Below are 12,302 nucleotides of genomic sequence, written 5' to 3' on the forward strand. Positions count from 1 at the left end.
TTTTTTCCACTGATGTTTAATGATGTGTCCGGTAGCTCGACGCTGTGGCTAATGTCAGCTAGGCTAGCTCGCTAATGCAAAAGTTGGTGTGTGAGCTACATCGTTAGCTTCTGCTCAACAGCAGACCTGTGTTGTTGTTGTTGTTGTTTTGCACAGCTTGGCGACCTTTTATCGTCGCTTTAGAAATACTCCCACTGGTGTAACTTTGGTGTTAAGTTTTTGTGTGATTTTGGTTTCAACTGTTGCTCTTGTTGTTGAGCTGTCGAGATAACAGCAGTGAAATTGTGCTGATTGAAGTTTCTCTGTAGCTACTCTGCCAAGGCCATTGTAGAAAATAAACAATAAATACCAGCAGGTGAAGTATTTATAAGGACCATTACTCATTTTAACCTCTAATTCGTGTCTGCATTTCTTGTATTTGTCCCCAGTTTTTAGTTTCTGTTTCTCTCTGAGACACTGTTTTGTTGACTCCTTCAGCCTATTGTCTTGCTGATCCTAAGAGGCTGGTTGTTGGTTTGGTCTAAGTATGTGCAGATGCAGATTGTATCCTCCACTTGTTGTAAAGGTCACCAGTTTAAATACCAGAATACTTTCTGTGTAAAGTCGACAGATGTCTTGGTAACACGTGAAACTGACTTTATCACATCTTTTACACACCACTACACAGTTCAGACCCGTCACCTGAAGAGTACAACAGCCTGGCAAGAAGCAAGAGTGTCTTATAATCATCTGTATTTTTATTAAACTGGTTTGTGTTTTCTTTAAAGTTAGGAAAGGTGTTTGTTTTAATCCTCTAACTGCATCTCCAGGTGAGCTGTGTGTTGAATAGAGCTCATAAGGATGCGAGTTAATGAAATTACAAGAGAGTACAGCTGAAAATCGACAGAATTGGTGAATTTGAAGTGTAGCAATTAGTAGTGTTGACTTTAATCCTGTTTGTCTGATCAGACTTGTATTTAGTTTGTGCTAGGGTTGGGCAAACTGTTCCAACCGGTCGCCATCAGCTCAACAACCGGCGACTGCTGATGTATTGATGCAGGGATGTAAGCGCCGCGGATGGTTTCAGATGGGAGATGTGTGTGAGAGAATACATAAACAAAATTAAACTCTCAAAACGCCAAGAAAGGAAATATTTCTTAAGCAAATAGAAATATAAAACTGTACACCGTCTGAATTCATCTTTTTCTTTCACTGAACAAACACTAGTTTAATTAACTCATCATAAAATGCACAGAAGAAGCAAAATAAAACTCACCGTAACTCTCTTGGTCGGGCTTTCCGCAGTCAATCACCAGCTTCGGTTTGGTTGAAATAAAATGTGGAAATATTCTGCCTCTACGCTGAGTCACTGAGTCTTACTCGTTCTTTAGGTGCAGACCATTAAAATAGCGAAATAAATGACTAAACTCGCCAAAAATCACCCCAAAAAACCAAACCAACCACCGATGGCCTCAGCCAGTAGATTCATCCAATAGTTTGTGCAACAGGTTATCGGTGCTTCAGCAGTCGGCGTCGTCAAATAATCACAAAAAAACAAACCCAAATACATAAATGAATGTTTGTCTTTCTGCTGGACTTAAATGAATATTGATATTCAGTCTGACGGCAGAGACATGGTCCATCATAATCTGATCTCAGGCCTCATTTTACCTGATTAAGAAATCCTGCTCTAATTAGACTTCTTCTGATTACTGATCGGTCACACGGTTTACATTTTCTGTCATCAGATTAAACTTTCACCCTTTGTACGTTGGAGCGGACGCCGTAATTGCAAAGTTATGACAAAGGTGATGTCGATACTGATAAACAACTGCACTGTCGCACTGAGAGCAAGACGTGTAATCTAAAGCAGGAGGAAGAAATGTAAATGAAAATGTAAAACAAATGCAAATGTATTGGCGTTTCTGCTTAGTAAGACAACTTGAATCTGATCTAGTGCCATTTGAATAGTCCTGATTTAATAACCTCTTGTCTCAGTACAACGTGTTATTCAAAGAGTTTGATGTTTTTATCTTTCAGACGGGAAGCCTTTTACTTTCCCTCCGTGTTTGAGAAGCAACACGAGGAGAAGGAAGATGACCACCGCTCCTTTACTGTCAGAGGCCGAGCTAAATCGGTCTGCGTGTATCTGAGCGCCGGTCTGTTTTAGAGCGTCTGCTGGGATTCCTCCAGCAAGCTAGAGGGGGCAGCCCTCCTTTTCCTTGGCGGGTATTTTTAGAGTCGGACTGACCTGGGGGACCCTCACGCCCGCCGCGTACACGCTGCGAGATGAGAGAGACGATGCGAGCGCCGCTTGAGCAAAGGTGGCGTCTCAGAGTTGGGCAGTGGATGGTGTGTGGGCGTTTATCTGACGCGCACAACCGCTTTCCAATGTTTCGTCTGATTCAGTCTCGGTTTTAGCTCGCAGTGTATGAAACACAGAGAGTCTGTGTGACAGGACTTTTACTAATTTACTGTCCATCAACATCGTCACCAGTTATATGTGTCAGGTTGTATCAGGGGGAGAAGCCAGACAGGAAAAGCTCCAGAGTTTGAAGCAGAGATTGTGTACAGAAATATGAGATGGCTCAGACACTGTGTCATTGACGAGGTTTTTCAGGTTTGTAGGAATGCCTTTGTGACGCACCTGTGTTGGAAACAACGCCCCAGTCATCACCATTACTCCACATGTTGGCTTCAGCGAGGTGGAGCCACTCCAATCTGGTCACGCATTGCTTCTTATCTCTCTGAGCACTGGGTGTGATGGGAGGCTCAATGTAGGCTTTGTGAACTCCAGAGCTTCGACCAGCTGCAAGAAAAGTGCAAAGAATATTGGCTTGTGTTTATTTTTGGGCGTTTTATATGATTTTATTCCTATGAAAGGAGTCAGGAACATTAAGGGAAATCACCATTTTATTGAAGAAAACGATGTGTTGTGTGTTGAGACTGTTTGTCCTGTAGGTCAGGGCACAATATGGGCACACATGCACAACACTGGCATGTGTCCACCTGCTGGCCAGAGCTGAGAAAACATCAAACCGGAGCTCTTTTCCAGCTCAGAGGGTTGAATGCATTCCCATAAAGGTATGTCGCTCACAGGAAGTAAAGGAGAAGCAGTTTATCATTGAATGAACATCGTGCTGTGTGGAAGAAGACAAGCGATTGAGACCCTTAAATTCTTAATCAACATGTTTACTGAGCTAACAAATCTCATAAGCTCGCCTACAGTCTGATTTCGTTTTTGCAACCAGTGGCGTCGGGCTCCTGCTGGCTTCACTTGTCAGACGGTTTGTAAATCCCTCCGGTTACATTAGATAAGAATTATAAAACCAGAGTTTGTATCGGACATCAAAGATAAGGCAGCAGGTAGAATCAGACTTCACTCGGAGCGACGGTGCCAGCCAACCATTCGTCATGGGACGCGTTTTTTGTTTTCAGGCTCCCAAGCTAATTGCGCTGATCGAGTTTTGAGTAGCTCCGACTCGGCTTCCACGATTTTTGACATGACTTTGCTGGATGGATGCTGACCGTGGTTAAGGACGTAATTAGAAGCCAGCTCCGTCACAAGATGGTGAACTATTGATCTCCTGATAAACGACCTGGGCAGGGCCTTAATTCCCAATATGAACATGGGACATCTATATGAAATTAGCTGTCTGGAAAATAATCCTAATTGATTCAGGTTGTTTGGCCCGTGTCCTTTTTGGAGACATGCAAGGAGAAACGTCCGAGATCTTGATCTGCATTCACTTCTCATGGTAAGTTTTACAGGTTGGACCATCGGGGCTGTGTCGTTATAAAATGTTTTAAAATGCAGTTTTAATATTGCAAAAGACGACACAGAAGGTGCTCTCAAGCTGCTTTTAATTCATTTGGAAGAAGCTCCAACCAAGCAAAGTGTAGACATCCGCATGCTTTTATATATAGAAAGTATATTGGAAGTCACAATTGATATTTAGCAGTAAACTGGTGACAATCAGCGCTGTGCTGCCTGTTTTCTTTAAAGAATATAGCTTCCTGCAGTCCAGCTTCAAGCCAAGCAAGTCACAATTCGATTGGTTGTCTTAATCACGTCTGCCTAATTGAGTTGCAGCCTGACAGTATGTTTCAGCTGATCTTTTTAAAGTTCTTTTTCAACTTTGGCAACAGAACACTGCGGCCCTGTCTGTCTCATGGATGAGGAGCGACCTGAAAGATTGAGTTTCTTCCATTTCTCCACCGGCCGTCCGTCCGTGGCTCCGTACAGCGGACTGTGCACTGACGGGTTTCCCTCTGTGTAGTGTGGTTCAAACAGAGAGGATATATTCTGTTTCCGTGTACAAACGCTATGAAATGGCAATAACGAGCCAAATCACACTGGAAGATTGTGTCTCCGTTGTGTTTTCATGCAGCAGCAGATAATTTAAATGTTTGTTATTCAGCTCTGTAGTGGTGCAACTACGGCTTTTGTGTATTTCTTTCATTTCCAGTTACATAATAAAGCACTTGTGTTTGTGTCCACCAGGTCCTTTCACAGATGTGATCACCACCAACCTCAAACTGAAGAACCCTTCTGACAGAAGAGTGTGTTTCAAAGTGAAGACGACCGCACCGCGCAGGTACTGTGTACGGCCGAACAGCGGCGTCATCGACCCCGGAGCAACCGTCATTATCTCTGGTGGGTTTTTAAGTGAAACACTTTTATTCATTAACTGCCTTTCTTCCATTAAGTTCAGCGAACTGACGTCGCTTTAGTCCACAAAATGTTGTTGCTAATTGAGAGAGACGGAGGGAAACCTGAGAGGGGAAACTGGGTGAGGGAGCGCAGGTCGGTCGCAGGTCAATAAGGCCACATGCAAGGTTGCTGCAGAGGTGTTCAAGCCCCAAGCTGTGATTTGTGGAAGCAGTTTTCACCTACATGATCCACTTTTCTGGTTTAACACAGTGTGTATTCACATGGTTGCTTAAATAGTGCAAGTGGGTTCTGGCATCCAGTATTTCAGCATTAACAAATATTAATTTCTGTAATCCACAGCTGAGGAAACGTATGCTGCGTAACACATCTTGCAAAGAGACTATGCTCATTTCCAAAAACGAAGACACTGCAGATGAAGATGTGTTAAATATGTAAATGTCTATCTGCAAACAAAACAAATGAGACGAGTGTCACTAGATGCCTTCGAATACACAGCAGTAATGTGGCAGTAAGGTGAGCAAGGTGGAGCCCAGGTTATTGTGATTGTATTTATAATCCTAACAACCACAACTGCAGTAAATTGTGCAGAATACTCCAAATGTAGGTTGATTCATTGAAGGACGTCGTAGTTGTGCAAATACCTAACCCTAAATTCAAACCTCAGCGTGTTGGTTCAGCTGATTGGCAGCTGATAAGGGCCGACTAGAGTACACAGTACAGCATACACTCCCACAACTACAGCCAACAAACAATGAATGAAATATTAGTGGAAGAGAAAGCAACCAGTATGAACGTGTTAATCAAAGCTGCTGCAAATTAGGTTTTCATTCTGCTTCTTAGGGTCAAATTAGCCTCAGTGGCCGCCGTAATCTGGTTGGTTGGTTCATCGTTCTTGCCCAGATTCTCTGTAGCAATGTTTCAGTTTACTAAATTAAAGTTGTTTATTTAAAATGGGAACTGTTAAATGTCAAGTTTCCTCCACTGACCGCAGACCAGCTTGAATTCAGTTGCGATGTTAGTTGCCGTCTTCTTCAGTGATAACATTCACAGTGACAAAATGTCCAAAGAAATCCCTCAAACCACTCCAGCACGGTCCACCTTTCCTCACAAAGCTTACTCACATTGTATCCTGAATGCACTGCTTCCATTTGTCACTTGACAGTAGTGTAGTGATTAAGCAACTTATTAGAAAAACGTATTATTATTCTTTAACGTTAATTCAAACTGACTACGACTGCTGTTTGTGAAGGAGCCGTCATAGCATGAAGGCTACACAGAAAAGATTAGTTTGATACAATTTAGTACAACTTCAAGTGAACAGTTACATTTATATTTTCTGATTTTATATTAGGAAAATAAACATGGTCGTAAAATTAGATAGACGACGATAGAATTAACAAATGAAAGAAAACAGCATGACGATCAGATGTCAGCCACATTACGTAAAGAAGATATTACATTTAGAGAGTAAAGTGTGTTGTCAGTGGAAATATGTCTGGGGTTTATTATGCTGAATATTAAGTTAACGGTTATTTTTATTGTTTTTCGTCTTTCATCCACAGTCATGCTACAGCCCTTTGACTATGACCCCAATGAGAAAAGTAAACACAAATTCATGGTGCAGACGATTTTTGCCCCACCAAATGTTTCTGACATGGATTCATTGGTAAGTAATTTTTCTATTTAAGTACTTTTAACAAAGATGTTTAAAATGTATGCTTCTGCTTTTTCATTTCAGGACAGTAAGTTGTTGAGCCCTTTTAATCAACATCAGAAATGAGGACGCTTTTCAAGTTGGAGCTCTGCAAATGTTTACACAAACTCGCACTCTTTGTTGTGTCAGAAACCAGTTTCCTTCCTTTCATCTGGCTGGTTTTCCACAGTATTTGCCGTATCACTTAACTGGCCACCTCAAAAATAAACAACCCAAACCAGTCGCAATTTCAAAGGTTGTCCAAAAATAAAAGGATAATTGATTTTGAATGAAGAAGAGTTTTGTCGGATTGTTTAAAAGCAGATAATTCGACTGATTTCCACCCTGAAGTCGTTATGTTATGTAAGATGTTTGTGTCCTGCCGCAAGAAGTCAGTTTACAGTAAACTAGGTCCTCTTAAAGCTAGCACTGCTCAGACTAATAATAATAAAAGACAATCAATTATTAAACTACTTTTCTTTACACTGAAAATGCTATTTTTAAATCCAAATTTCCAAATGATTTGTGTGTGGGTTTCTTTCTTTAATTTAAGTATTTAGATAAATACAGATTACTGTAATTCTGTTTTTAATTAAAGATCCGTGTGCACATTATAACTCACCAGAATCAAATGAACTCTTTTATTTTTAAATATTCTGCAGCACTCACTGAAAACCTGCCATCACTTATTTGATCAGTAGTCCACCACTAATCAGTTTAGTGATCATACTGGTCATCCATTGTGGTGGGTTTATTGACATTTAGCTTTACTTGCTATGCCAAGCTCTCTGCTCTTAGACTATTAAACTATTATGTAAAAAGAAAAATCCACAACAAACTGAGATGCATTCTCCAGTTATCCACCAGAGGACAGCAAAGGCTTAAGGCAGTCAGTAAAACATCCACATAACCAGTAGTTGTGTTCATGAACTGGCTTGTCTTGAATGAAAGCAAAATCCAGGAAGTGCAGTGGAACAAAGGTCTGACTGCGTCTGATCAGTCAACTGGAATCTAATGAGGTTACAGGTTTATCAGATATATTGATTTCATGGCATTACTCAACCCCATTGCAATGCTGCGTTATACATTTCACTAATGACGCAAATAGTTGCTTTTACTCAACCGTAAAGGAGTTCTGTGCTTTACTTGAATATACAACAACAAATACATGCACCTTTTGTCGTCGAGTGTATAAAATCACGACGTGTCTCCGAGGTAAGGAGCAGACTTTATGGATGTTTGTCATTCTAAAAATACAGACCCCAAAAACCCAGTGGAAGAATGTACACTTGTGACCGTTTGTGGTTTTATTTAGTAGGAAAATGAGACGAGTTATAACTAAACTGTGCACGTTTTATGTTTATCTATAGATTCAAGGCTGCAGTGCGTGTGAACAGTATGAAGTGTGTGTGGACAGAATCCAGCTGCTAGCAGTTTGAGTTGATGAATAACATGCCCATTTTTCATCTCTACCAGTGGAAAGATGCAAAACCCGATGATCTCATGGATTCCAAGCTGAGATGTGTCTTCGAGCTGCCTTCTGAAAACGATAAAGTGGTAAGAGGCACTGCTGTACATTAAAAACAGCTTATTTCCACATAATTTCAGTCATAACCTGAAGTACTGTTTTTTGTTGCTAAAGGACTCTCAACTTTGAAAATGACCAGGATACCATAGCTTTCCATAAAAGCAAAAAACTTTGGACAAAATCCATTGCTTTAATATCAAATGAGTAGAGAGTACTGTTCGAGTGGAAATACTGGCCGTGGCACACTGTACCAGGTGCAAAAATATCAAAAAACCATAGCTTCCTAAGCTTTTCTTCTCTTTTCTAATGTGCGTTTCTCTTCCTCTCTACACTCAATCATTCCTTCCTTCCCAAGGTCACCTAAAATACTTTTCAAATGTCGAAAAATGTCATTTTACCGGGCAGATCTGGAGGATTGCTATCATGAAACCCCTTGCTGTTAGGTGAACTAATCATCAGGTGTGTCAGAGGTTGCACTACCTTTTTTTTTTTTTACTTGACAAACGTCCATTTTTCAATAAAATAACACAGCGGTGTATATTTTCACCTTTAGTCATTTCCCTGTATACGGTTGGACCAATCCAATTGCGGTTGTGGAAGTAATTTTTCTCTGGTTATTTTTAAATTAATTATTAGTTATGAGAAATCTACTGCTGAGAGTCGGTCTATTCAGATCACCTAATCAATGAAACCTAAAAGACGTGTCAAATGCAGAAGGGCAGAATAGGGAATCATAATTTCAACTATATAATAATAATTCAATACACTTTATCACCAATGTATTTAAATATTTTGACACAATGGAACCTAAGTACACTTAGAAATATTTAGGATTAAGATTACAAAGTAAGGCTACTTGCAGGCACCATGTCGGCGACCCCTGGTGTAGACACTGGCCAGGTCAACAGTTGGAAAATGCTGAAGAAATATCAAACAAAGCTGGACGGACCGGTATACTCCAAAGTTTGACACTGACCTGCTCAATGACCAATAAGAACAAATCCAGCGCCACACAGAGAAAGATTACCCCAACGTGTTTTATGGTTACGCCACACATAGCTGCTTAAATGAAATCCTTTTTAAATTTACAAACAACGTTGACATTGTTCGGCATAATCAAAATTCACATCGAATAGTATGCAGATGTTCTGTTGTGGGGATGCATGAGTACTTTGCATGCGTCTGATTGCTGAGGAGCACATGAACCGCAGCCGGCGGGTCCCTTGTTGCACTGCATTTTGCATTTTAGCGGCTAACGTCACCTTTGCCGCCTACGACAAGCCCAAGTGCAGCTGCTGTGAAACCATTTCAAGGTGAGAGAAGAGCTTCAACAGATGAATAGTTTCAATGATGTGGGTGTTTACTTAGTTTGCTCCAACCACTAGTTCACAGTCAAGTATCAAACATCGCAGTGTGCACACAATAGCTTGAGACCTAACATGGCTCTCAACATGGCTCCTGTAGTGGTGGTGTATAGACTGAATTACATTCAACGTGTTTTCTAATGTTTTTTTCAATCCCTGTAGTCATACATGAGACACGCCAACTTCACTAACTCGTGCTGTACAAAGACGTCTGTATTACACAGTTAGTGTAGTGGATTGCTTTAGTGTGTACTCAGTAAACAGGTGACTGTGAACACTGGTAGGCTGTATTAATGAGCCCTCAGTGTAATCAGGATTTAGATAAGCAGTGGTGCTCAGCAGGCCCTCACACTTCAGGTGAAAATGCCTCCAAGGCCAGATTTAGCTTACACTAAGAAGCTACAGTGAGGATATGTGCACTGCTGAGTCAGCACGGTATCTGCTCTCTGCTCTGGCACGTGTAGCATGCATGTAATGTGCAACATGTAGACTATGTAACTTTGTAGGACGGGGATGTATTGTAAAGTGTAATGTTAGAATGTGGAAATGTATGTTTAGGATCAGCCTTTTTGTAGTGTGCAAGAAGAGCCATGCAGAAGTATTTTTGTGCGTTGGGTCTAAAACTCTGATTGTAAAGAGACAAAAAAATACTGTTAAGCACCTGATGAAGGTCTGAGGACCAAAACATTGTCAATAAAGTGAGAACGAGTGCTTGACAGTGTGCATATTTGACAGTTTTAGACTTTTATTTAGGCCATTATGTAAGAAAGAAAAGCTTTGTGTTTAAATGTGTCTAATGTTGATGTTTGCTGTAGCACTTATTTAGTATCATTTGGTTCAAAACTTAACTGGCCTTCGATTTTGGTTCCTTTTATAAATGCTTGCTTTGCATTCTGGCACAAGGGATAATAACATCACATCCTGTCTGTGTATTGATTGTCAACCTTCAACTACAATACACTAGTTGTGTTTCCGTTACAAAGCCCTTCATTTCCCCATGCCGTCATGTTGTCTGTCCCACAAAACAAAGCCACATCAAACAAGACTTCTGGACGAGCGCATTTCCTCCCTGGTCTCTTTGATCTGGCACTGTGAGCTTCTGGGCCTCGGACAAGGCTGCCTTTCTTTGGCACAGGCTGTCGTCTAGAGGCTAACCTCCCTACTTAGCTCAGGGCACGTTGGATTTCACTTCAGCGGTTCTCTCCCTCTCGCAGAATGACGTGGATGCGACCAAAGCAGCCCCGGTGATGAACTCTGTGAAGGGCGAGTCATCGGCAGCCTCGATGCCTGTCTCTGCCTCACTGGACGATACAGAGCTGAAGAAAGTGCTGGAGAAGTGCAAGAGGCAGCAAGCTGAGATGAACAAGCTGGCTGAGGAGAACCGGCAATTAAAGGTTAGATGTGTCGATAAATAATATCCGTAACATGATGAAACCCTCGCAGTGCTCGGACAGCTGATGTCATGCTGCTCGTTAGGGGTTTAGCCCGTAGTGTTGCGTCTATAAAAGGTTGAGCTTGGTGACCTTTCAACATGTTGGCCAGGTTTTTCCTTTAGCATTTATACCTTCATGAGATCTGATCACAATGCAAGGTAGACCACCTCCACTTGGTGGGTTTTGTGATCTGGCGTTAAGATGCATATATACAGATATAGATACTGTACTATTACTGTGTGTAACTTGTCTCTATGTGCCCTCACTGACTTTAAATAGAAGATATAGAAGATAAAAATCTGTTTTGTAGTGTTTCTTAAACATTGAGTCCTGACTTAAAGTGGGTTAAGGACCCTTTAGGGTGCATCACAACATGATTTCCTGATATCACCCTGTGTCTATCAAGATCCCTCTACAACCTCTTCTAATCTCTAGCTCTTCCAAGGCGTCGCCAATCGATGAATATTGGGAATGAGAACGGGTTGCCGACCACCTCAGATTCAGACAGCCCTCAAACGTCATCTTCACGGTCAATAAATCCTAGTGTGAATGTTTCCCGTGTAGTTGGTTAGTTAGCTTACTCAGCCACTAAAAGTCAGTGTTAGCCTTTCATTAACCCTCCGATCTCTGAGAGCGGTACGGGTAGATACGTTGATCTAGCTTGACTGAACCGTGCTTATACAATGTGTGGCCTCTCTCTTCTGCGTGAAGAGGCAGCTGAGAGAGTGGACTCACATGACAGTTGCCAAAAGAATACAACAAATGTCAAAAGACAGTTGTAGGAAAAATGTTGAAATGCAAAAAATGTGCTCCGAGGAATTTCATCCTCCGTTTCATCCAATTGCTGTTTGTCGTCTGTGCCAGATGCATATGAGATGACATCTCTCATGGAATTTTATTTTCTTTGATCAGCTGCAAGCAACAACAAAGGAAGAGTGTTAGACACTGATTTGAAAAATTTAAAACTTTATTGGATCAATTGTGTTGGATTCTGTACAGATGGGGCAAATCTAATGTACCTTAAGTGTTGCACAGTGTGAATATTACCCACTATACTTATACACAGAGAGGCTTTGGCTTCAGAGAAACTTGGTTGAGGTAATTTACTTAATTGTTAAGTGGTGGATCTGATCAAGAAGAGACCTGTATTGTTCTGATCTGTTTAGTTTTCTGTGAAATTACATAATTCTCACTCCCCCCTCTTCTTCTGTCACAGGAGGAAGGTCTTAGAATGAGAAAGGTACCCCGCTCAGACCACATGACATCAAACTCAACTAGCCTCCTCGGCCGAGAAGCCAGCACCGCCTCCCTGCCCTCCCTCCTCGTCGTCATAGCAGCCATCTTCATCGGATTCTTCCTAGGGAAGTTCATCTTGTAGACTGGGAGATGCATGCCAGCCGTATCCCCCCCGCCCCGGCTCCGGAATGAAAACAGGCCTGGAAAAACCGAGAAGTCTTTCTGTTGACTTTGCCATATCATTGGTAGTGTGGCCTATACAGTGAACACATCTGTACAGCATCATTCGAAGGCATCGCCTTTTTACAATCTCACACGGTTAGTACACAAAGAAAGTTGAGAAAAGAAAAGGCGACAAAAAAAGTGATTGCTCCCTTTTGTGTTTTTTTTTTTT

At 41.5% G+C, this 12,302-nt stretch overlaps 1 protein-coding gene across 1 annotated transcript in view; it reads left to right on the plus strand.

Moving 5' to 3' along the window:
• vapal (VAMP (vesicle-associated membrane protein)-associated protein A, like) overlaps nt 1–12,050 on the plus strand; it is a gene marked incomplete at its 5' end in the record, with an annotated part of 16,236 nt that extends 4,186 nt beyond the window's left edge. Inside the window, 5 exons of the mRNA XM_035670362.1 lie at nt 4,484–4,636; nt 6,217–6,320; nt 7,824–7,904; nt 10,454–10,633; nt 11,889–12,050. Of these exons, the coding sequence (XP_035526255.1) occupies nt 4,484–4,636; nt 6,217–6,320; nt 7,824–7,904; nt 10,454–10,633; nt 11,889–12,050 (680 nt within the window). The remainder of the gene's footprint in view (nt 1–4,483; nt 4,637–6,216; nt 6,321–7,823; nt 7,905–10,453; nt 10,634–11,888) is intronic.
• Nucleotides 12,051–12,302: the final 252 nt, after the last annotated feature.

Source organism: Morone saxatilis, unplaced genomic scaffold, assembly GCF_004916995.1.
Source record: "Morone saxatilis isolate NCDOM2014 unplaced genomic scaffold, NCSU_SB_2.0 Contig23, whole genome shotgun sequence".
Classification (NCBI taxonomy): domain Eukaryota; kingdom Metazoa; phylum Chordata; class Actinopteri; family Moronidae; genus Morone; species Morone saxatilis.